This window comes from Alexandromys fortis, unplaced genomic scaffold (assembly GCF_014885135.2).
Source record: "Alexandromys fortis isolate MF-2015 unplaced genomic scaffold, M_Fortis_MF-2015_v1.1 scaffold_72, whole genome shotgun sequence".
NCBI classification, from domain to species: Eukaryota; Metazoa; Chordata; class Mammalia; order Rodentia; family Cricetidae; genus Alexandromys; species Alexandromys fortis.
In genome coordinates this window covers 8,730,612-8,755,474 of record NW_026067969.1, presented here as the reverse complement: position 1 = coordinate 8,755,474, position 24,863 = coordinate 8,730,612, and the positions used below count along the sequence as shown (strand labels likewise).

At 53.3% G+C, this 24,863-nt stretch overlaps 2 protein-coding genes across 3 annotated transcripts in view; one reads left to right on the top strand and one right to left on the bottom strand.

Annotated features, from left to right (window-relative positions):
- Nucleotides 1-18,978, top strand: part of Lrsam1 (leucine rich repeat and sterile alpha motif containing 1) — a 35,312-nt gene extending 16,334 nt beyond the window's left edge. Inside the window, exons 15-26 of one of the 2 annotated variants that reach the window (XM_050154963.1) lie at nucleotides 504-548; nucleotides 4,136-4,206; nucleotides 6,301-6,400; nucleotides 7,360-7,447; nucleotides 10,152-10,226; nucleotides 11,573-11,653; nucleotides 12,902-12,997; nucleotides 13,888-13,986; nucleotides 15,051-15,182; nucleotides 16,539-16,620; nucleotides 17,154-17,278; nucleotides 18,306-18,978. In XM_050154963.1, coding sequence (XP_050010920.1) covers nucleotides 504-548; nucleotides 4,136-4,206; nucleotides 6,301-6,400; nucleotides 7,360-7,447; nucleotides 10,152-10,226; nucleotides 11,573-11,653; nucleotides 12,902-12,997; nucleotides 13,888-13,986; nucleotides 15,051-15,182; nucleotides 16,539-16,620; nucleotides 17,154-17,278; nucleotides 18,306-18,431 — 1,120 coding nt within the window. In that variant the 3' untranslated portion in view covers nucleotides 18,432-18,978. The remainder of the gene's footprint in view (nucleotides 1-503; nucleotides 549-4,135; nucleotides 4,207-6,300; nucleotides 6,401-7,359; nucleotides 7,448-10,151; nucleotides 10,227-11,572; nucleotides 11,654-12,901; nucleotides 12,998-13,887; nucleotides 13,987-15,050; nucleotides 15,183-16,538; nucleotides 16,621-17,153; nucleotides 17,279-18,305) is intronic. The other variant, XM_050154964.1, reaches the window with a different exon arrangement.
- A 989-nt stretch (nucleotides 18,979-19,967) lies between these two features.
- Niban2 (niban apoptosis regulator 2) overlaps nucleotides 19,968-24,863 on the bottom strand; it is a 49,148-nt gene continuing 44,252 nt past the window's right edge. Inside the window, exons 9-14 of the mRNA XM_050154962.1 lie at nucleotides 24,016-24,203; nucleotides 22,961-23,116; nucleotides 22,506-22,622; nucleotides 22,294-22,401; nucleotides 22,099-22,210; nucleotides 19,968-21,791 (exon numbers count right to left, since the gene is read on the bottom strand). Coding sequence (XP_050010919.1) covers nucleotides 21,199-21,791; nucleotides 22,099-22,210; nucleotides 22,294-22,401; nucleotides 22,506-22,622; nucleotides 22,961-23,116; nucleotides 24,016-24,203 — 1,274 coding nt within the window. The 3' untranslated portion in view covers nucleotides 19,968-21,198. The remainder of the gene's footprint in view (nucleotides 21,792-22,098; nucleotides 22,211-22,293; nucleotides 22,402-22,505; nucleotides 22,623-22,960; nucleotides 23,117-24,015; nucleotides 24,204-24,863) is intronic.

Sequence of the window (24,863 nt, the reverse complement as noted above, 5' to 3'; positions counted from 1 at the left end):
GATGGAGATCCCGTGTCTGAAGACATCTGGTTAGGGTACACCACAGGAAGATTCTAGAAACGGCTATAGCCACATGCTCCTCTAGCCCAGGCTCCCTTCTCCCATGCCTCGGGTCCTTTTCTTCTAAGGAGACTTGGCTGGCGCTTCTGTGCCAAGCACTGTGTTCCCACATTGTTTTGTTTTTATAAGACAAGTTTCTCCGTGCAGCCCTGGCTGTCCTGGAACACGCTCTGTAGACCAGGCTGGATCAAACTCAGAGATCCTCCTGCCTCTGCCTCCCGAGTGCCGGGATTAAAGGCCCTTACTACCTTATCCAGCCGCCTAAGAAGTACTTTCACTTCCTGGCACAGGAGAGCCTTCTAGGCCTTCACAGCCTGAGAACAGAGCTCCTGGGTAGTGAGCTCAGCCTTTGTTGGGAGGTGGGCAGCTCGGCGGGAGGTGGGCAGCTTGGGTGGGCGCATCATCGCTGGTGCTCACAGGACCCATCTCCGGTTTTTCCACAGGCAGAAGAAGAGTTCTGAGATCCTGAAATCGCTAGAGAATGAGAGGTGAGTGAACCTAGGGATTATGTGCCTAGAGAAAGCTCCCTGCTCTGGGGAACAGATTCCCTGGGGCATCCCCTGCTCTGGGCGGGGGGGGGGGGGGGGGGCATAGGCGCCTCCCCTTTTTTTTTTTTTTGGTTTTTCAAGACAGGGTTTCTCTGTGGTTTTGGAGCCTGTCCTGGAACTAGCTCTTGTAGACCAGGCTGGTTTCGAACTCACAGAGATCCGCCTGCCTCTGCCTCCTGAGTGCTGGGATTAAAGGCGTGCGCCACCAATGCCCGGCTCCTCCCTTGTCCTGGGAAGTCTCCCGGCAATCTAGGAGAGTCACTTCTTGGCATCTAGTTAGTAATAGCTCTTCTTTAGTTTCTTAAAATATATGTACATTCTGAAGAAGAACAGAATTATGCAGGAAGGTGGATCTGTAATGCCCATCAGCTATAAAACACTTTTAATAATTCACATTTAGTTCAGGTGTGGTGGCACATGCTTTTAATCTCAGCACTAAGGAGGCAGAGGCAATCAGATGTCTTGAGTTCAAGCCCAGCTTGGTCTACAAAATGAGTTCTAGAACGCCCAGGTCTACATAGAGAGACCCTGTCCCAAACCAAAATAAATGAATAAAATTTTTAAAAACCCACATTTGTAGAAATAAAAAGAATATGATACTTTTGTCCCTCAAACCACAGCTGTTCAAGACCCTCAAATAAAGGGAAATATTCAACCTATGGGTCACAACAAGGGGTCGAATGACCATTTTACAGGAGTCACCTAAGACCGTGAGAAAGCACAGATACTTACATTCTGATTCATAACAGTAGCGAAATTACAGTTATAAAGTAGCAGTCCAAATGACCTTTATGGTTGGGGTCACCGCAGCATCCGGAAGGTTGAGAAGCGCTGGCCTGGGGCCTCACACATTTCCCTGTCTGCTCGGCATGCTTCCTGATACCTGATACGAAGTGCATGCTGTGCGAATAGCAGCTCTGCTCCGTTGCTCAGGAAATCACGGGAAATACGCTCACACTGGTACAGACACAAGATTTTTCCAGGTATTGCTGACCAGCGGTCGGTTGACTCTGCAGACAGGGAACCCACAAACACATGGGACCACTGCATTCCTCCCTGCTAGACGCGGGCAGCTTGAAAGCAAAACAGACACGCATTGCTCTTCAGATGCTTTGCGTGTAGAAAACAAAGGGAGCCCTCCCCGGAGTGACGCTGGGTGTGTGATAGACAGGAAGTACGAGCGGTGGCCTTGGTTTTTCTCTTATTTATCAAGCTGACTCCTTTGAGGTACATCACATTTGTTGTCAGGAAAGTAATAGGTCAGGCTTGTACACGGCTGTCATTCTAATGTTAGGAGTTAGGGAAGTGAAGGGGAATTCAGAGGGATCAGGAGATCAAGGCCAGTTCTTACTACATAGTGAGTATTCATGGAATGGACCAAGAGACAGCTCAATACGGAGCTGGCTGCACAGCATGAGGACCTGAGTTCACACCATCCTTAGTGTCTGCGTAAAACCCAAGCAGGCAGTGCGTCCTGTAGCTGCAGGACTGGGAGGTCGGAGCTCCTGACCAGTCAGCATGGCAAAGCTTATGAGCTTCAGGTTCCATGAGAAACCTTGTCTCAAAAAATGAGGTAGAGAGGGACACAGGGAGACATCCATCATTGACCCTTGACCTCTGCCCACATGCACACGCTTGCTTGCACATGAACACACGCACAAGACTGAATGTGGTGGCGCATGTCTGTAACCCTAGCACTCAGGAGGAACACAAGCTCAGGGACAACCTGGTCTACATAGGAAGTTCCAGGCTAGCCTAGGCTACAGAGTGAAGCCTGTCCAAATAAAAGGGGAAATAATATTTTAAAGGACAGGAAAGAGGGAGGGAGGGAGGGAGGGAGGGAGGGAGGGAGGGAGGGAGGAAGCATAAATGATGGTGAGAAGGGCTGACACTGTTGCCTGCCCCTCCCTGAGATGTCGCTGGGGCGCTTTCCTGATTCTCCTGGGAGCCTCCTCTCCCCGGCCATCTCAGCTCTCACCACACAGGAGCATCTTCAGAGTGCTCCCCGAGGATGTCCTGCCCAGGCCAGCTGTGGGCCTGCTGAGGCCCAGCTGAGTGGTAACACACATTTAGCCCTTAGTGACAGACCATGTCTGATGCTGGGCTGGGCAGGCCCAGAGGACAGCCCCGTTCAGGAGGCAGCAGCTGGAGCCTCTCAGAGGATCCAGGCCTTTGAACTAAGTCCCACGCAGGAACATGCAGGGTGCTAATCGATCGAGCCACCCTTGGCATGTGAACATGGAAAGCACACACAGCGTGCAGCGTGTATGTGTAAAGTTACCTTGAAATCTTTTCACCTCTTACATCATACATGTAGTTTTGTGTCCAAAACCTTGTTTGTAGGAGGCTAAAGAGATACCTGATCCTCCAGAGTATTGAAATAGGAGCGGCGGGGCTGTGTCCCCAGCACCCCGGCCGCCTGCTAGCTTATGCCTGAAATAACAACACACAAATTGTATTCTTTTAAACACTGCTTGGCCCATTTCTATCTAGCCTCTTCTAGGCTAATTCTCACATATTAATTTAGCCCATTTCTAATAATGTGTGTAAGCACCCCAAGGTGCACTTACCGGGAAGATTCTAGCCTACGTCCATCCTGGGTCTGAGCTTCATGCGTCTGCCTCAGAGCACAGAGCTATCGCGTGTCTACCCGGGAGAGCTGAGCGTGGCGTCTCTGTCTGAGGCGTCTGGCTCTGAGAGGAGCTGCATTACTTCTGACCTCACTTCCTCTTCCTCCCAGCATTCTCTTCTGTTTACTCCACCCACCTATGTTCTAACCAATAAAATGGGCCAAGCCAGTTTCTTTATTAGCCAATGACCTTCCTCCATCACAGAGGACCTGGGTTCAATCCCCAGCACCCACATGACAGCTCACAACTATTTGTAATCCAGGTCCAGGGGATCTGGCAGCATCTTGTGGCCTCTGTGGACACTTGGCATGAATGTGGAACACAGATGCACATGTAGGAAAAAGACCTATGCGCATAAAATGGTAATTTTTAAGACCTTCTAGAAGGCAGAAACAACAGCCAGGGCTACATAGTAGAGAGACTCCACGTCAGAACAAACAAAACAGAATAAACACCTTGTTTGAAGCAGTTTTTAGGCTAATGTCCCCCTCCACACCGTAAGTGAACCCTTCTTGGGGTAACTGCAAAGGCATTTAGGGGAGACTCTGACTTCTCACAGACTGTTGTCAGTTCACGTTCCTCTTGGCAGTGCAGTAAGGTACCCCACCATCTGAAGTCGCCAGCAACAACCGATGACGGCGTCTTTCAGTAGCCCGGGATGTTAGGCACCTTCCCATTTGTTCGTGGTATTGACTTCTAACGTTGTGACCCACTGTCCTAAGAAGTAATCACCTTTAAGGCTCAAGGTTAACATCCTCAGGAGATGTGTATGGTGCTTTGGGCATGCAGCATGGATTGGTCTATCAGGGAGGTGCCCTGGAGGAGGTAGTGTTTATCTGGTAAGATTCTTGCTGGAGTGAATGGATGAATTTGATTTGTACTTTTTTTTCTTCCTAGAATAAGAATGGAACAGTTGATGTCCATAACCCAGGAGGAGACAGAGAACCTGAGGCAACGTGAGATCGCCTGTGAGTTGTAGCGTGGGAGATGAGGGGTTTTGTGGGCGGTGCTCGTGGGTAGACTGTTCCTGTCAGTCTCGTGTGGAGGGTACCAAGTGTCACCCTGACAAAGGGCAGCCAAGTCTGTCATGGAGCTCAGGCCCTGGGATCAGGCAAGCTTAGAGTCTGAGTCTCAGGTTTCCTGTCGATAGAGTGGAGGAAAACGACAGTTACCTGCCTACTACACAGGACTGTCAGGGGATCTGATGGGGTCCTTCCTGAGCATGTCACAAATTTGGCTGCTCTGACTTCTGTGCTGAGAGCTGGGGTCAGCCTCACTCAGCCACTCCTACCCCTCCTGGTGTGCCCGGTTGGCCCCGAGCTCCACAAGGTCCACACTGATAAGACTTGATCCAGACCAGCATGGAGAATTTGCAGCCATGGGCTCAGGAAGGCTGTCCTCAGTTAAAGTGGAGATTGACTGTCCCCGTCTTTGAGGCTTTTGTCATGGGGGGGTGGGGGCCCTCTATGTGCCAGACTTGCTATACACCTGCTCACCACACCTGCAGAGGCTCAGATCACAGACAGCTCTGTCAGAGGTCACCATTTGTTAAAGAACAGCTGTGGGAATTACCAGATGTTTATTGAGTTAGTTTCCCAGAGATGGGACCAGCATCCTGGGCTTTGTGTTTTCAGCCTTTCAAACCTCCCATTCCTTCCCTGAGTAAGGACAGGCCCAGGGGGCTGACTGGCTGGATAGCCACTTTCTCTCTCTCTCTCTCTCTCTCTCTCTCTCTCTCTCTCTCTCTCTCTCTTTTTTTTCCTCCAAGACGAGATTTCTCTGCGGAGCTCTGGTTGTCCTGGAACTAGCTCTTGTAGAGCAAGCAGCTCTACAAGACCAGTTGCCTTGCTGGATCCCAGGGCCTAGCACATGCTAGGCAAGCACACTACCCCTGAGCCACATCCAGCCCCTTACAACTTTTATAACTTAGAAAAAAAATTCAACAAGGGAGCTGGAGAGCTGGCCCAGTGAGTGGTCAAGAGCATAGGCTGCTCTTCCAGAGGACCTGAATTCTAATTGCAGCTCCTCTGGGTAGCTCACAACCCACCATCTGGAACTCTGTTCCAGGGGATGCAGCACCCTCTGCTGGCCTCCGCAGTCACTGCATGTACATGGGGATGCAGCACCCTCTGCTGGCCTCTGAAGTCACTGCATGTACATGGTGCACAAGCCACAAAAGCTGAACACCCATACACATAATTTTTTTTGAAGTTTTAATTAATTTAACAAAAAATAACAAAGGGGCCACTATGTTTGGCTTTTTGAGGCAGGGTTTGTGTGTGTGTGTGTGTGTGTGTGTGTGTGTGTGTGTGTGTGTGTGTAGTCCTGGCTGCCCTAGAACTTGCTTTGTAGACCAGGCTGGCCTAGAACTCACATAGATTTGCCTGCCTCTGCTTCCTAACTACTGGGACTAAAGGCCTGCACCACCAGCACCCAGCAGTATAGATTTTTTTTTAGGACTGGGTGCTGGTACTCAGCTGCAATCACAGAACTCAGTGCTGAAGCAGGAAGATTGGGAGTTCAAGGCCAGTCTGGGCTATTTAGCTATACTATCAAAGGAGGAAAGAAAGAGGGAGGGACTTTCTTTAAGAATGACTGTCCAGGGCCAGAGAGATGGCTCAGAGGTTAAGAGCATTGCCTGCTCTTCCAAAGGTCCTGAGTTCAATTCCCAGCAACCACATGGTAGCTCACAGCCATCTGTAATGAGGTCTAGTGCCCTCTTCTGGCCAACAGGCATACAGACAGAATGTTGTATACATAATAAATATTTTAAAAAAAAATTAAAAAAAAAAAAAAGAATGACTGTCCAGCCAGGCGGTGGTGGTACCCGCCTTTAATCCCAGGACTTAGGAGATGGAGGCCAGCCTGCTCTACAAGAGCTAGTTCCAGGACAACCAGAGCTCCGCAGAGAAATCTCGTCTTGGGGAAAAAAAAAAAAAAAAAAAAAAAGGAGAGAGAGAAAAAGTGGCTATCCAGCCAGTCAGCCCCCTGGGCCTGCCCTTACTCAGGGAAGCCCAAGAGCAGCCACCCCGTCTCTGTAGCTCACAGCCTTCTCTCTGCAGCCGCCATGCAGCAGATGCTGACCGAGAGCTGTAAGAGCCGGCTCGTCCAGATGGCCTATGAGTCTCAGAGGCAGAGCCTGGTCCAGCAGGCCTGTTCCAGGTAAGGTAAGGAGGAGCGTGTGTTCCCAAGTGCGGGCTCCGAGGGGTCGGCTGGGGGTCCCAGACTGAGCCATCCCAGCTTTGACAGTGTTGTCAGGACGGGGGCTGGCCAGTGATGAAGTGAGTGCAGCCCTTTCCCTCGGCCCATCCTGTGTGCCCAGTGTCAGTCTGTCTGTGGAGATGGAACTGTTATCCATCCAAAGCTGAGGTCCTGGGGAAACAAACAAGAAGTTCGAATCTTTGGCAGGCATGGTGGCACATGCTTGTAGCACTTGGTAAGTAGAGGCAGGAAGATCAGGAGTTCAAGAGTGAACTACATAGTGAAGTCAGCACTCACTTGAGCCGCATGAGACCCTGTCTCAGAACACGCGTGTGCGCGCGTGCATGCACGGGCATGTGCGCCGTCACAGGGCTAGAGCGATGACTCGGCTATTGAAAGCCCTGGCTGTTCCCTTAGAGGACCAGGGTTCAGCTTGCAGTACCCATCCATGACTGCAGTTCTGATGGTCACTGCACAGATGCTGTGCACTTCCACATACGCAGGCAGAACACTCATAAGCATAAAAGTAAACCTTGTTTTAAAAACACCAAGAAACTTTTTAAAGTTAATGTGAAAGAAACTCAAAGCTACCTCGGGAAGCCCAAGGTCGTGAACTCTGTGCCAGTTGCCAGCCTGGGTGTAGGACCAAACCCAGTATAGCCAGTGCGGAAATGCCGGAAGGAACATTCCAGAAGGGAGTGGATATCAGGGCTCACCAGAGGTGGTTGGGCAGGAGCTGGGCATCCACCTCGGGGGTGTCGTGAAGGAGATGGACTGGAGGGCCTGGGCGGCTCTGTGCCCACCCGCTGCTCCCTGCCCTCTGCCAGTCACGTTGCTTGTCTCGGTCTCCTCCCAGGTGCCCTGCACACGGTAGGTGCTCAGGGAATACTCAGTGAGTGACTGTGCTGTTTTTCTGGCAGCATGGCTGAAATGGACCAGCGGTTCCAGCAGATTCTGTCATGGCAGCAGATGGATCAGAGCAAAGCCATCAGCCAGATCCTTCAGGAGGTGAGCGCTGGCCCGGGGCTGACGGCACCCTCCTGTGCAGTCAACCCAGGAACCGCGTGAGCCTCCAGGCATAGCAGTGGTCCCTGGCTCTACTCCTGGGGACACTCATCCCACTTGGGAGCTCAACCTAAGGACTTAGTGCCCAGAACTGACTGGCATCCTGCTCAGGGAGTGGGCAGGGCCCTGTCTCCTGTCTCCGCACCCACCGCTGCTCTCACTGCTGAAGCTTAGAAGGTGTCAGGCAGAGCCTGAAATGGGTCAAGCAAGGGCCCCACTGTGGTCATTTAGGTCCTTGAAGCTGGCCCTGACTCTTCCCTGTGCTTGTCACGGCCTTTTCCTTTGTATTTATATCGGCTCAGCCCTGCTCAGCCATCTTTTCCACCTCCGTTCCTAACTCCAATCTCTTTCTTCTCCCAAACTGGTTTACTGTCTGTAGGACGCTGTTTCTCAGGGAGGGTACCTGCCTCTGGTTAAGCAGAGACTGGAGATCTGGGTAGACGTGGCACCTGTCACAAGCAGGTCCTCATCGGTGAAATGGGCAGCAGAAGCAGCCAAGCCATCTTCTGTTGTGGGAATGCAGCATTCAGGACTGGACATGTGGCTCAGTGGCTAGAGACTCCCTAGCATGACCGGACCAAGGTTCTATTCCCAACACCTCAGGAAACGGTGTGGTGGCACACACCTGCAATCCTGTCGTGTGGGAAGTGACAGGAGGATCAGAGGGCATCATAGGGCATTTAAGTTTGAGATCAGACTGGGCTACATGAGGCCACCTCATCTCAAAAAATAAATAAACATTAAGAGTCTGGGTGAAGTGTCACACCCCTTTAATCCCAGCACTGGGAAAGCAGAGACAGGTGGATCTCTGTGAGTTTGGGGCCAGCCTGGTCTACATAGCTAGTCCCAGGACAGCCAGGGAGACAGAGAGACCCTGTCTCAAAAATGAAAATAAATAAGTAAAACAGGAAAAAAGAAAGAAAGACATTGGGAGCACAGTATGGGACGTGGCGAGCACAATGCCAGCCCTTGGGTAGCATAGGAAACGATGGCTTCGTCACGGCTGTAGTGCAGGTTTGCCAAGCACTTCCCTTATGTTCACCCATCACCCTCTGGTTCTCCCCTGTGGTTCTTCCCCGTGAAATAGTCCCTCTCTGTTCTCATGTCTCTGGTTCATAGGTACATGTGTTTGAACTATATCTATATCTATATATATATTTAAATCTGAGTTCACACGTAAGAGGAAACCACAGTATTTATCTTTCCCTTAACACTGTGATCCCAAGTCCCATCTCTTCTGTAGACAACACAGTTTTATCATTCTCCTTTTTGTTTTGCTTTTTGTTTCATGTTTTTTTTCAGGCAGGGTTTTTCTGTGTAACAGCCCTAGCTGTCCTGGAATGTGCTCTGTAGGCCAGGCTGGCCTTGAGCTCACAGAGATCCGCCTGTCTCTGCCCCCAGTGTTTGGAGTGTGTGCCACCACCACCCAGCAGTTCAGTTCTCCTTTAGGCTGCATCAGACCCTGCCGCATGTGTACACCACACTCTTTGTCAGTGCCCTGCTGGTGAACACACAGGCTGGTTCCGGAACTGCAGCTCAGTTTAACGCTGGAGTTTCTCTGTTGATTTTGCTGTTGTTGTGTTTGTTCGGATGGTCTCCTCTCTGTTGATGAGAAAGATTACTGAAGTCACCCTCCTCTTTAATCAGGACCCATCTGTTCCTTATATACAATATTATGTTATGAAATTAAGTATACTTAAAATTACCACTTACTCTTGCTAGAGTGGCCTTTTGCTGACATACTGACCTTGTTTTCTCCATGTTGATTAGTCTTGGCTCGGACTCTATTTTGTCAGGTGTGAGCATCTCTGCTGGTGCTGTGTCTGATTTTTCCTGGTTGGTGCGTTGGTTTCCACCCTTTCAGTCCTATCTTTGCTGAGAAGGAGTCTGTCTTACAGATGACAACAGCCTTTTCAATCTTTAATTGGAAGTTGCGGTCCGTGTACACGTAGTTAAGATTGACGATGTTTGCTGATTTCTTTGACGTTAGCCATAGTTTCCTGATCACTTTGGATTTCATTTGTCCCCCCTCCCCTTCACGTTAGGGGTTATTCTCTTTGTTGTAACTCTCTCCTGGGTTGAATTTTTTTTCTTTTTTTTTTAATTTTATTTATTTATTATGTATACAATATTCTGTCTATGTATATGTCTGCAGGCCAGAAGAGGGCACCAGACCTCATTACAGATGGTTGTGAGCCACCATGTGGTTGCTGGGAATTGAACTCAGGACCTTTGGAAGAGCAGGCAATGCTCTTAACCACTGAGCCATCTCTCCAGCCCCCTCCTGGGTTGAATTTTGAGCTCAAGGTCAGCCTAGTCTACAGAGTGAGTTCTAGGACAGCCAGGGCTACACAGAGAAACCCTGTCTCCAAAAGGAAAACGTTCCTTCTCTGACTGGGTGTGACAGCCTGCTTGTAATTCCACCTCTCAGGAGGCTGAGGAGGAACGATTGAGTCAGGATTCAGAACCAACTTGAGTTACATAGACTCCGCATCGAAAGGAAAAAGACAGGAGAGTTTTTTCTGTCTCCACAGAGGCATAAAATCACACTTTCCGGGGTTTTTAGGCAGATGTTGCTCCCCGAGGCTGGTGTTGGGAGAGCCAGGGAGCACAGCTCAGCCAGTGGTCTGTGCATACTCTCTTGCAGAGTGTGATGCAGAAGGCTGCATTCGAGGCTCTCCAGGTGAAGAAAGACCTGGCGCATCGGCAAATCAGGAACCAGGTGAGTGCGCGTGGCCTCCAGTCCTGCTCCCGCACGGCAGACCTGGCTCATCAGGGCCGCGGTCCCTGACTGACCACTCACATGAGACCTCCGCTTGGGAGATCTTTTATTCCCCAACAGCCAACAGTGGGCTGTTGGTTTGTGACTTGAACAACGCTGGAGATGGCCTCATCCCAGAGCCAGGCCAGAGCCTGCTGGGCAAATACAGTGTGTGTTTCCATGACCACGGGCTGGAGAGAGGGCCACTCTAACGTGACTCTTGGGGAAACTGGCCAGCTCAGACTCCACTACCCCATCAGCTCAAAATGACTGAGCAATGGCTTCTTGGGGTGGGTTGGATTCCCACTTGACTGGGCAGCCAGGTCCTAAGATCTGCTGAGGAAGGACCCTGGCCTGGTAGGGATGAGGCCACCCTCCCACCCAGGCTCCACTATTGACCTGTGAAGTGGCTTTGGGCGGGGCCCCTGCTGGACTTCGTGGGGCTGGGGCCAGAGGTGCTGCAAGCTGTCAGGTTGTGAGAAGACACATCACTTTGTGTTTACACACCGATCCTCACATTTTGCATGGTCTTTTCTTTTTATTTCTCTTCTTTTCTTGTTTGACCTAAACCAACTTAATTTTTTTTTTTAATCTCCCTCTTTAATTTCAATCCCACATTGCCAGACATGAAGCTCATTCCTCTGACCAGGGTTGGTGGGGTCAGGGGCTTAGGGTGGGAAGAGGCCTCAGGGTCATTGGCTGAGAAGTCACCAGTTGTGGGGTCTGAGAGCATGTGGTGGCCCCCAGACATTCTCAGTGACCCTGTTCCTCGTCAGACCCCGAGCTGGCATATCCCAGGGAAACGGTCTCTCGCCCATCTGCTCTGTGTCCTTGGACCAGTTACTTCACCACGCTGAGCATCATTTTCCCTGTCCTCTGCTGGCGACCTGACTCAGCGGCAGCCCAGCAGAAAACTGCAGCTCATTACTGCACCCTAACCCTCACCCTCTAGTGCCCTTGACAGCTGCATGGGTGAAGCATGATTGTCCCACAAATAAAGGGCCAGTGATGACCAGGAGGGAAGCCCCTCTTCATCTCACTCTGAGATGGGCCCTGTCTGTGCGGGACTCTTCATCAGTGGTGTTGACCGAGACACATGTACCCATGGTCCAGGCCCCCCAGAGCCGCGAAGTAGCATCTTGTTTTTATTCCCGTCAGTGAGCTCCTAAGGCCCACGAGTTCAGCTCTGTCCAGGGCTACCCAGCCTCCTGACAAAGGTTTCTGAGTCCCTGCTTGGCCAGCAGCAGCAGCACATGAGGGAACCGTGGTGATTGCGAATCGACGCCCCTGTCTCATCTTCTGTTTAGATTAGGCTAATAGAAACCGAGTTACTGCAGCTGACACAGCTGGAGTTAAAGAGGAAGTCCCTGGACACAGAGATGCTTCAGGTATGTGAGGCTCCCAGCCAGACAACGCCCTCACCCCACGCCTGACCTCAGAGCGACTGCTCCTCAGGCCCAGAAATGGGCTCCCCCAGCACACAGGGCAGTTCCAGCCCAACAGAGCTAACACGGTCCAGGATCAAAGGTAGCTTCATGCTGGGCAAGAGGGTCAGAGGAAGGACGGCTTCATTGCCAGGCCTGCTGGGCATCATCACCATCTGCATTCCCCTCTCTGGGCTGGTGGCTGTGCGGTCAAGCGGGCTGCAGGTCCTACTCTCTGGGCTGGTATTCCCTGTTAGGGGAGTTCTGGTCTCCCAAGGGCATGTGAGCAGAAGCTGGTACAGCCCGCAGGCCCCGGAGGGCAGCACGGATTGGCGCATAGCAGTCTGGATTGGATACTGGGACCTGGCTGTGGCTCACACACAGCCTGGCCATACAGCCTTGGCACATGATAAAAAGGGGTACCCTTCTCCCTTCCCTCGGTCTCCCCAGACTCACACAAGGAAAGATGGCGTGTGAGCACGTGCCAGGCTTCTGAGCAGTCTCCATCTGTCACTCTCACGGTGCCCAGGAGAGTCTAAACTGACCCACAGCCTTCCAGTACAGAGAAGGCACTGCCCCTAGGTCTACCCACATTGCTAGGTGGTCTCATTATTTCCACCGGGCCCCTCTCTAAGGTGGAAGCCATCTTTCACGGCTAGCCTGTGTCATCAGCCCATCAGAATGTTCTTGGTGAACCTCTGATGATTATCACAGATGAGGAACTGGGCTGCACAGAGAAGCTGCCACCACTGAGTGGCAGCTTCATGCCCATCTGAGTCACAGGGCTCTCACTGTTGGGACCTCCAGGACCTCCATGGGGTTTCCAAGGACAAGAAGACTGCCCTGTGGGCACAGACACAGGGCAGTTGGCATGTGTGGTAGCCTCCTTACCTCCATACGGTGCCCTCATGGTCCAGGATCCTCATCAACCCTTCTTGCCATCTACTTCCACCGTGTGCTGTGGTCAGTGGAGACCCGTGGCTTCTCGTTTCTTTTGTTTGGCATTTCCAACCCTCCATTGTCATCACTAGGGTCCCACGCCTGGCCTGAAGCCCACAGAGAAGGGAGTTGAGGGCTTGGAGGACGTGAGTGCCACGCATGTGCGGCGGTACCTCTGGATTCAGTTAGTGAGGTTCCCAGACCATGCCGAGCTGCACTGTAGGGACCACGGCAAGAGCTCACAGTGGCCTCAGATCTGATTCTGTGTTGCAGGAGATGATCTCAGAGCAGCGCTGGGCACTGAGCAACCTGCTCCAGCAGCTACTCAAAGAAAAGACACAGCGAGAAGAAGAACTCCATGACATCCTGGTATGTTCCTGGGCTTCTGCTGCACATTACGGGGCGTGTGTGCATCACGCGGGCGTGTGTCCCTCGGGCACGCTGCCTGTGCTTTTGAACATTCATTATCCCAGTAGTAGGTGCCAAAGAAAAGTGTCACTTGGCAACTTTTAGTTTGTTGTGTGTTTAGTTCATTTTAGCTCCCTGTGTGCTGTCATAGGGAGTTTATTTTCTCTCACAATCCAGATTATAGTCCCGTGGGGAAGTCACGGTGGCTGAGCTAGAGACGCTGTCACAGCACATCAGAGTCAGGAGCAGAGAGTGACGACCATACAGCCAGTTTCTTAGCCTCTGTGCACCGTGCTCTCCGTGTCTGCGAGATCTGAGGGCAGTCCTGGGTATTCTTTCCAGGACAGGATTCTGTGTTAAGAGCAGACCACTGAAGCCGGGTGGTGGTGGCACACGCCTTTAATCCCAGCACTTGGGAGGCAGAGGCAGGAGGATCTCTGTGAGTTCTAGGCCAGCCTGGGCTACAAGAGCTAGTTCCAGGACAGGCTTCAAAGCTACAGAGAAACCCTGTCTCGAAAAACAAACAAACAAAAAAGTCTGCTGTCCCACAAACAGACCAAAAGGGGTCCCTGTCAGAGCTAGTAGCAGTGTGGGACCTAGTACAGGGGCAGGAGCAGGGCTCCCCGCCATGTGTTGGCCTCAGACAGCCCACGGCCCTTCCCTGCTGCTGCTGGGCACGGCTGTACTTCCTGTCTTTGCCCCGCGGCTTAAAGCAGGGACAGCAGGTAGCTGGATGGGAAAGTCACATACACTCAGAGGAGCAGAGATGGCGACACCGCGGTCTGATCATCTCTCGTTCCCTGACTGGAAGCTGAGCGGTAGCTAACGGTGCCAACTTCTGTTCTTGGCAGGTGGAATTAGAAGCCAAGAGCGAAACCAAGCAGGAAAATTACTGGCTTATTCAGTACCAGCGGCTTTTAAACCAGAAGCCTTTGTCCCTGAAGCTGCAGGTAAGGACCTTGGTGCTCATCTGACCCACGAGCTAGAGGGTTCTTTCCAAAGGTACCTCAGCCCAGTCTCACTGCGGACTCCAGCGTGCCACCTCCCTGCTAGGAAAGTGAGTGTTCACTCAGAGAGAAGAAGAACGACATTGGCATCATTGTGCACAAATAGACCATGAGCTGTGCAGCTGGGAAGATGTGGTCCTATTCTCCTCCATTGTGATCTCTCACACACACTCACAGTTTGAGACAAGGTCTCCCTGTGTAGGCCGACTGACCTGGAACTCTCAGAGATCCACCTGCCTCTGCCTCCTGAGTGCTGGGATTAGGGGTGTGTGCCACTATACCGGGCCTAGATTTACTTTTTTTTTTTTTTTAAGATTTTTTATATATACAACATTCTGCCTGCATGTATGCCCACATGCCAGAAGAGGGCGCCAAATCTCATTACAGATGGTTGTCAGCCACCATGTGGTTGCTGGGAATTGAACTCAGGACCTTTGGAAGAGCAGGCAATGCTCTTAACCACTGGGCCATCTCTCCAGCCCCCCTAAATTTACTTTTTTATCTGTGTGTGTGCCTGTGAGAGTTTATGTGCACTATGTGCAGGCAGGTGCCCTGGAGGCCAGAGGGCATTAGACCCCAGGACCTGGAGTTACAGGTGGTTGTGATCTGCCTGATGTGGGTGCTGGGAATTGAACCTGGGACCTCTGCAAGGGCAGTAAACTCTCTCAACCAACCACCGAGCCCCATTCATACCGTTCCGGTAGCTTGCTTTTATCTAAATACTGATGGACAGCTTCCCGTCCACGCTCACACCACTCCCCCATTGTTCTCAGATGCCTGCACAGTGCCCAGTGTGGGCCTGGCCTCCTTAGCCAGCCGCCTCCTGGGAGATGTTTGAATGGCTATTTCAAGTGCCTGGAGCTCTGTGCACTATGCACACCTTCCTCTGGGGAAACGCCCAGGACACACTTGTGTCGTGCACGCTGACTGTCCCTTCTTGAAACGAGTGGGATCTTCTGTCCCTTGCACTCTGACACCCTTGGCCTTCCCCCGGGGCCATCCTGCAGGAAGAAGGCATGGAGCGCCAGCTGGTGGCGCTGCTGTCGGAGCTGTCGGCCGAGCACTACCTGCCCCTCTTTGCCCACCACCGCATTTCGTTGGACATGCTGAGCCAGATGAGCCCCGGGGACCTGGCTAAGGTAGGCAACCATTGTCTTGGAGAAAGTCAGAAAGGCTGGCCAGGCCTGGACCCAACCTGGCCAAGGGTTGGTGTGTATTTTGTTCAGTTTTGGTGAGGTGAGGCAAGGTCTATCCGGATCAGATGGCTCCAGGTCCCCATCTCAGGCAGAACTGCTGCCCCCTCTGCCTCCACTCGCTGGTGTACTCAGCCTGTCTTCCTGCTTAGCAAGTGAGGAACGTGGACCCTGAAGTTCATAGGGCAGCACACGTGCTCAGGAGGTTCTGAGCCAGCCTCAGCCTGTGCCATGGGGCACATGCATAGCCATAGCACTGCCTGAGCCCAGTAGATCCTGACCCCAAGCCTTGCTCCTTTCATGGAGTTAATCCATTTCTCTTCAAATAAAATGATGCCGACGGTCACCAGCATTTTTCTGGGACCCACACATGCTGGTATCCTTCTGCATAGTGATATTTCATTTGTATTTTAATAAATAAAATTTGTCTGAAGATCAGAGAGTAAAACAGACCTCTGGTCAGCCTTACAAACCAGGCAGTGGTGACACACACCTTTAATCCCAGTAGCCACACTAGTTTGCCATAGAAACCGGGCGGTGGTGGTGCATGCCTTTAATCCCAGCACTAGAGAGGAATGTAAGAGGAGGAGACAGCTCTCACACAGTCTCATTCTGAGATTCCTGGAGGCAGGATTGCCATTTCAGACTGAGGTAGAGATGACAGCCACCAGGCTGGCTGCTTTGCTTTTCTGACCTTCAGGTTGAGCTTTATGTATTAAAATACAAATGAAATATCACTACAGTTCTAAGTCTCATACCAGCCATGATCTTGGCCATGCGTGGTTCAGTCTGAACCCTGTGTCATCTCTACTCAGCTGTCCTGCCTCACCTAGGACAGATGCAGACAGACTCTCTGGGGGTTCTGGGCCGTGTGCTGGGGCTCTGGGTGTGGGACCTCGTGGCTCAGGCATGGCTGCTTCTCAGCAGCAAGTAGCTCTCTGTCCTCAGTTCACTATGTACAGTGACAGCGGTGGTCAGGTTCCAGGGGAGCTTCAGTGCAGGTGACACTGGGTAGTCCCTAAATCACATATATCACAGATTTTCCTGCTGGGGTTGGGGTCTCAGTTCTTCTCTTCCACAATAATCACTGCACCCAGGCTGGAGTCAGGCCCTACACAGCTGTTGTTCTGCTCATGCTGACCCCACGGCCCAGGCTGCCCTGTTTCCATTGAAGATGCCAGAGGCGGGTCATGAGGCAGACCTGTGTGGGCTTGGACACTATATGTAGCTTAAAGCAGGAGGCCTGGCTCCTGCCCATACCTGCCCTCAGCTCTTGGTCTGCTCTTTCCTGTTCTGCCACAGGTGGGTGTCTCAGAAGCAGGCCTGCAGCATGAGATCCTACGGAGAGCCCGGAACCTGCTAGATTCGGCTAGGGTCCAGCCAGGTGCTGACTCGGAACTCCTTCCAGGGCTGAGAAGCCCAGGTTATGTGAGCTGTGGCTGCAGTCTAGTGGCTACTGGCTCCAGGGCAGAGCTCTGGGCACAGAAGGGGCTTTGCCAGGGGGAGGACTGGGAATAGGGAAGCAGCTTTGTAATGTTCCCATTCTGCCATGCCATTGAGTCCTGTTTCCTGGGAACCTGATAGAGGTTCAACCACTCACTAGCCAAGGGCGCCTATCCAGCAGCTCTACCACTAGATGGCGATATGGCCCCAGGCAAGTAATGTCCCCCCTCTGAGCCTCAAGTTTCTGAGCTCTGAAGGTTCAGGGCAGAAGATCCACTCCCATCTCACAGATGGAGACGTAGGAATCAATGAGGATCAGAAAGAAAGCCTTTCCCCTGCTCTTGGACTGGAGGCACCCCCTCATTTTCCACTCAGATCACTCACTTTGGGGTACACACAAACCAGGAGATCTTCTAGGGATTGGGATCATCGAGCACGACTCCCAGACTTAGCCTATCCCTCTGATTTCCTCAGAGTTGAAACCATCCAAAGAGGAGGTCCTCGGTGTCCAGGAGGCTCCCGAGTCAGTGAGACCATCTGCTCCCCCAGCAGAGCTGGACACGCCAACCTCAGAGTGCGTTGTGTGCCTGGAACGGGAGGTAAGTCTGCGGAGATGCTACAGAAACCAACACAAGACACTGAAATGACGCATGGCCCAGATACGAACAATGCTAACATCATTTTCTAGAGGTTGTTCCCCACAAGAAGGATCTTTCTCTCGGCTTATTAACTATATTAGGGAAAATTTCTCCCATTGAGACTCATCAAGAACATGGTGTGCCCTGCCAAGTCTCTTCAAAATTGTTGCAAAATTAACACTTATTACAAAAAGTAAACATTCCAGTGCTTAAAGCACAGATCCTCCCTCGTGTCCATGAGGTTTCAGGCTTAGAAAGCAGCCAGGGGCAGGCATGATGGCGCACGCCTGTGATTCTAGCTTGTGAAGGGGTGCAGACAGCAGGGTCCCCATGAGTCTGAGGGCTATGTAGCAAGACCCTGTCTCAAGAAACCCAAGAAGGGCTGGAGAGATGGCTCATGCTTGCTGCCCCTCCAGAGACCCAAGTTCCCTGCATCCATGATAGGTGGCTCACAACTCCAGGGGATCCAACACCCTCTTCTGCCCTCCATGTGTAGCTACACTCACACGTGTCACATACATAAACAAGGCTGCCCTGGTGGCAGCTGGATAGCTCTCTGACTTTCAGAAGACTCCAGAATGCTGCGTGGTGGATAGCACCAGCATTCGAACTCTAACCGAGGTCCTGTCCTCAGGCTCTAGAAATGACTCCCAATTTCTTGATAGGCTAAATGACATTGAAGAGTGGGAGACTTCTCGGGCATGTGCACACCATGAGGTCACGCTAAAGCAGAGGCTGGGCACTTGCACAAAGCCAGTGACCTGTAAGGTTGAAGTCACTGTAGACCAGGCATCAGAATCTGGCAAACACACACAGAGTAATTAAAACAGGCTGAGAGCCAGGTGGTGGTACACGCCTGGCGTCCCAGCACTTGGGAAGTGGAAGCAGCTCAGTAGTAGGGCATTTAGCCTAGCGTGCAGCAGAGGAAAGGGCTTTCACGCCCACTGCCGTGCTCCAGGACAGCCTGCTAACGCTGGTCTCTCCACAGGCCCAGACGGTCTTCCTCCCCTGCGGCCATGTCTGCTGCTGCCAGCAGTGCTGCCAGCCGCTGCGCACCTGCCCGCTGTGCCGCCAGGAGATCTCGCAGCGCCTCCGGATCTACCACAGCAGCTGAATGCACAGCCACCTACCAGCGCTGGCCCTTGCTTGGCACCATCTCCATCACTGCTGGGCTCCCACACACCCACGTCCACATTCCCCAGACGAGGGCAAGCTGGCCATGGTCTTCTGCCACCCCCTGCCACTCCCACCGCCTTGAGCTGTAGGCAGGCAGGTGGGGTGTTCCTGGTCTGTGACGTAGCTATTCTGGACAGCGGACAGGAGATGGGGCATATCTGCTGGTGATGTAGCCTGTGGCCTAGGGACAGGGTCCAGGGTATGGAGGTGGCCGTGCCACCAGCAGGACTCAGGAATCCAGGTTACTAGGCAAGCCTTAGCATCACACCCAGCTGTCTGTCCCTTCTGGAGGGGTCTGTATCTGTGGAGTGCACCAGCCATCCTGGCCTGAGGTGGGACAGTGTCCCTGGGAGGGTGGCTGTGCAGGACCACTCCAGCCCTCTGCTGCTGCTTTCTTGAATATCTGTCCTCCCATATCTGCATCCTAAGCCCACACGGGCAGGTTGACTCAGCAGGAACACTAATAAATCTGAGTTCCTCCCTGAGTAACCCGTGTGTCCTTGGGAACTTGAGAGGGATGAGAATGGGCTGGGTTCTAGAAGGCAGCTCCTCTCCCAGTGGAGAGCTAGGCAACACCTTCTTCAACAAAGGGCGGGGGGCACCGAGCCAGGGGCGGCCTCTTTATAAGCAGCTCGTGCTCATGGGATGGGTTGTGTGGTTATCCAGGGTAAGGGGGCTGCCAAGGCAACTGAGATGGGCCGTCCAGCCCAGCAGCTGTGGTGACGTGACTCCCTCCTGCCCTTCCTGTATAAAGTGCATGGCCTACAGCATGTGCCCCACAGGTACCACTTGATGGGCTGTTGACACTAGCGCAGGCTGGAGCCCACCCTCGTGGCTGGCACTGGAACTGATCAGCCATCAGGAGGCAGTCACCTGAAAGCTCCATGGCCTCTCCCTTCTCTCTGTGCCTCAGTTTCCCCCTCTACAATAGGGGGTTATAAGAATAGGTTAGGCCAGGCAGTGGTGGTGAAAACCTTTAATCTCAGCACTTGGGAGGCAGAGGCAGGTGGATCTCAGTGAGTTCAAGGCCAGTCTGGTCTACAGAGTGAGTTCCAGGACAGTCAGGCCTACACACACACAAAAACTGCCTCAAAAAAAGGGGAGGGGGATAAAAGGTGGGAGGAGGGGACGGGTTAGAAAGAGAGCTCAGAAAAGCAGTTGGCATTTGAAAGTCTGGATTCCCAGCACTCACAGAAGACCAGCCATGGCGGTGTATGCACGCCTCACAGTACTGGGGAAGCCAGGTAGGCAGACCCCTGCGGCTCACCAGTCAGGCTGTCCTAATTGGCTAATTCCAGGCTAGTGAGAGGCCTCGACTCAAAACACCTAAGATTCTTCTGCACACACATGTGAGTTCACACCTACACATACAAATGGACATACTAGCTCATGAGTCCAAGAAAGCTGAGATGAATGAGGTCCCCAGACACCCTCGGCCCAGGTCTCCTGGACCCCAGCAGCACAGGAGACGAGCTTTAAATAAAGCTTTATTGATAAGCAGAGGCTTACGTAGTTTGCATAGATTCTCCATACCAACCATATCCGGAAGGGCGATGGAAACCCAAGGCACAAGAGAGCATCGGAAGAAATTAGTGACATGATCGAGTGGAGCTGGGGTGTCCCTGTGCACCGGCTGGGGGACTGTGTGTCCCTGTGCACCGGCTACAGCCTGTGGGTCCTGGGCTCATTCTTGGGGAGCAAGTCCACTGAACAAAAAACATGTCTGGGAGGAGCCCTTGAGGAGGCAATGTCAGAGTCTGGGGAGGCCCAAGGTGGGGGTCACATATCAGAGTCATCTCTGTTTGGACTAATGACGAAGAGGAGAGAAAACCAAATGGTTCACAAGGACATGGAAGAGGGGTCTGAAATTGTCAGGGTTAGGTGACAATTGTCAGCGTTACAGTTGGACTAGAGACCAAGCGTGGTCTTCAACAGTGTCTCAGAAAGCCATGGCCCTCAATGTCCCTCAGGAGCCCCTCCAGCTTCCTGGCAGGTAGGGTGTACCTCGGAAGAGCTAGGCAATGACAGCCCACATCCAGGCCCTGCCAAAGTGGGGGTGGGGAGCCAGTCAGATGGACAGGAGCAGCGGGCACCCAAGATACCCCAGCTTTCAGCTACCTTCTTCGCTTTGCCATCCTGGCCTCAACCAGACACGTCCAAGCTCCCAACCTCCCCTCAGGACACTTCCCCTGCACAGACTACCACATTCTAGCCTTTCTCACTCCATCACGGGTCCCTTGCAGACCCCACCCTTCCACAGCAGTAGCCGCAGAGTGAGGCCAGTGAGGGGCAGGACAGAGACTGGGCCCCCACCTCTTCCTGCCACCTTGGTGCCACGAGCCCAGAGTGAGGTGACAGTGATTGCCACCTTCCTAGACTTGAGCAACAGCCCCAGTGCTTTCGGTCACCTCCATCCGAAGACAGAACCACCACGAGGGAAACGACAGCACGAGGGCGGGGAGGGGGGGCGCCTCCCCAGCCATCAGACTGAGCATGGGAGACCAGCCCACAGAAAATGGGGCAGTAACAGGTGTGCTGAACCCCATAAAGTGACTTGGGTAAGCCTGACCCCTGAAGGTGCCACACCACCCCAGCCACCTCCCCCACAAGGCACAGGCTGGGGTACCCCTCCCCAGAGATGAGGCTACAGTGCCCAGGAAGAAGCGGCCCGGTGCAGTGTCCCAACAGAGGCCTGGAGGCCATGCCTAGAACTCTGTCTGCACCCCGGCACTGTCTTCGGTGGTGGTGTGGATGGGGGGGCGGCTACCAGGGCTGGACATCTGCTCCCCAGTCTCCTGGTCACTGGGCTTAGGGCTCTCAATGTCCACAGCCTTTCCAGATGGGGGATGCCCGAGGGGCGAGGCTGGCGGTGAGGAGGCCTCTAGGGCCGCCACAGGCTGGGGGCTCTCTTGGACAGGGGCCCCATTGAGAAGGGGGCTGGCTGGTGTGGGGCTCTCAGCCTGCAGATCCTGGGCCAGCAGGCCTCGGAGCTCAGCGACACTGTCCGGGGATGCAGGTGAAGGCGGTTCAGACCCAGCCTCAAAGGGCAGCTCTGACTCCTCGTCCTGGACCACGGACACCACCTGCTTGGCACGCCTGCGCTTTTCTGTGAGGTGGGCTACTTCAGAGGGGCTGGGGCTGCCACCACTGTCACTGCCATCGCCGCTGTCCCCATACTGCTCGCCCCAGTCAATGGGTGCCCCCTCGGCCAGCAGGTGCAGGTTGGGGTCACTGTTGTGCAGAACCATGCTGTCTCGATAGAGGTTGTGTTTGCGCTGCACTGCGGCCTCCTTCACCGCTGCAAGACCACAGGAGAGAGGCTCTTAGTGCAGGGACCACCAGAGCGCACCCCCACCGTGGTCTGACTGGTCCCCGCCTTACCCCCACCATGGTCTGACTGGTCCCTGCCTCACCCCAGGCCTCCCTGCTGCAGGGCTATGACTCAAGCCCTTCACTGACACCCACAGCAAAGCCAGGAACCAGAGAGGAAACTAGGCACAGAGAAGCCAGTGGTCCAACCCAGCCTCCTCTTGGAGTCTTGGGCCTCACTATGCCCCTTAGTTAACGCCAGCTAAGCCTCCTCTGGGCTGCCCCTGCCCGCTCACCCTGTAGGATGTCCTTCATGACTGTCTGCAGCACCACCTCTTCATATGTGTTCTCCACCAAGATGAACCTGGCAAAGTCCTCAAAGATCAGTTCCTGGAAGCGTGGCAGCTCCTGCCGGGGAAGCAGGTAGACATGGGTCAAGGGCTTTATCCTGCTGAGCAGTCCCTGAAGGGCTAGGGCAGGCTGGGACTCACCGACTTGCAGGTGGGAGCCAGTTTCTTGAGCAGGAAGGGGATGGTGATCTGCAGCAGCGCCTCCCGGAAGAATCTCTTGCGCACAGAACTGCTGTCGTAGTCATATTTCTACAGGGACGGACACGCGAAGGGACCCTGGGTCAGTCAGGGGCTCCGCTAGCTGGCGGGAGGGTCTGACCCAAGCCCAGAGCACTCTGTGCACCTAAGCTCACCTTCAGCACCCGCTCCAGGATCCGCTGGATGGACTTGCACAGCTCCTCCTTGGTGGGCCCCTTTCCGAGCTCCTGGTGCAGGAGGGTTTCGAAGGTGTACACAGCGTTGTCCATTTGCTGCAAGGCAGACAGCAGGGCTCGTGAGACCCTGCAGAGCCCCTCCCACACCACGGGCCAGTCTCCCCACCCACAGCCGCCACCGAGCAATCGGGGATGGTCTGTGCATTGTATGCTCGCTGGGTGTCTAGATGCAGGTGTCTACGTAAGTGTGTAGAAATCCCAGGAAAGCTGTAGGGGTGGATCCTAAGGAGGTCCAATAGCCAGCCAGAGCTAGCCAGGTGAGCAGGAGGCGAGGTGGCTCAGAGAAGCATAGGACAGGGAGAAGGCCTCCCTCTCGTGGTGGTGGTGGGGGCCATGGAAGGCAGCTAGCAGAGTGCGGGCTGTCAGGAACTCACCTCTCGCATGTGGATCTGGGCTCGCTGCTTGAACACAGACGTGCTAGACACATCAAAGCGTTGCTGCAGCCCATCAAGCCGCAGTGGCTCCATCTTCTCATAACAGCTCTGCATCTTCAGGGGGTGGTACGCCAGCTGGGACAGCTTCTCCATGTACTGCAGGGGGCAGGGCCACATGAGTGACTGCATGGCCCCACACACCCACACTTTGCCTGGGCCTGGCACCAGCTACCCAGGGATGGCCTCTGGGAAACTGTGCCTATCCGCCTGGGAGGGCCCAGGAGAGAGGGGAGGGGGATCTGAAGCCATCAGTGTTGAGGGGGGAAGACAGCACAGGCACTAGAAGGCATTCAGCCCTCTGGATGCTGGTAACCTTGGGCAGACACCCAGTCTCTCTGAGCAGCAATCTTCAGGTCCCAAATCAGTAGACATCTGTTTGTTGATTGGTTGGTTGGTCTTGGTTTTTGTTTTTCGAGACAGGGTTTCTCTGTGTAGCTTTGGAGCCTGTCCTGGAACTCGCTCTATAGATGAGGCTGGGCTCGAACTCACAGAGATCCGCCTGCCTCTACCTCCAGAGTGCTGAGATTAAAGGTGTGTGCCACCATTGTCCAACCTCTTTAAAATTTCTAAGGCCCTTCTGGGTTCTCAAGTTTCTGATTATTACTGCCTGGGACTCTCAATCTTTCTTCAGAAAGGCTGATGGTAGCCAGGCAGTGGTGGCGCACGCCTTTAATCCCAGCACTGGGAGGCAGAGGCAGGTGGATCTCTGTGAGTTCGAGACCAGCCTGGTCTACAAGAGCTAGTTCCAGGACAGGCTCCAAAGCCACAGAGAAACCCTGTCTCGAAAAAACAAAAACAAAAACAAAAAGAAAGGCCGATGGTAAGGAGTAAAAATATCCACTCTTTCCTCCAGCCGCCAGCCCCCTGTTGGATGGGACAGCTTTGACCTGTGGCTTCTGCCTCTGGTTTCCACAGATACTGAGAAAGGGCAGCCCACCATGAGACACACCGCCGACAGTCTGGGGAGGGGATGCCAACCCGGTGCCCACTCTCACCTCGCCCAGCTTGTCAATGCCACCCTCATTGATGACATTGAGATTCATGTCTGTGACGTCTTTGAAGAAGACATCCCGCACTTCAGTGAAGCCCTGGCTGGTGGGCACCATCAGGGCCTCTAGGATGGACGGGATGTAGGGCTGGACGTGGTTCCTCACACACACCTCCGCCTTGGGGAGGATGAAGGCTGTATGGGGAGGGAGAGGATTTTGATGGTGGGTAGTGCCTGGGACACAATTCGCCCCCATCCTACCATCCCAGCCTAGGCACAGCCCATCCCGGATACCAGAAAAGCCGATGTGTTACAGGTGCTGGTGACATGAGCTAGCTCAGTGACCTCAGGGAGGAGTCAGTGAAGACAAATCAGGGCTTATGTCTAGCACTCCAGAGATGGAGGCAGAATTAGAACTTTAAGGCCAGCCTCTGCTACATGTTTGAAGCTACAAGTTTAAGGCCAGCCTGGGTTATGTCTCACAAAAAAGAAAGAAAGGGAAGGAAGGAAAGAAGGAAGGAAGGAAGGAAGGAAGGAAGGAAGGAAGGAAGGAAGGAAGGAAGGAAGGAAGGAAGGAAGATAATTTGCAAGGTGGATCCTGTGACCTTCGTGACCAGCCCGGGAGCAGGGAGGCCTGGCTATTCACAGTCAGTTCTTCAGAATATTCAAACCACAGCATTTTCATCCAGAGAGCTGTTCTGAAGTCACCTCACTTCCTGCCCAGCTAATACTTGCTGCACACACAAATGTCAGCTCTCAGTCAGCTCCCACTAAACTCCCAGTGACAGTGGCTGGTCCACAGTCACCACAGGAAGCCACCACCTGCTGGTACTGTGTGCACTCCCGGGGCGGGGG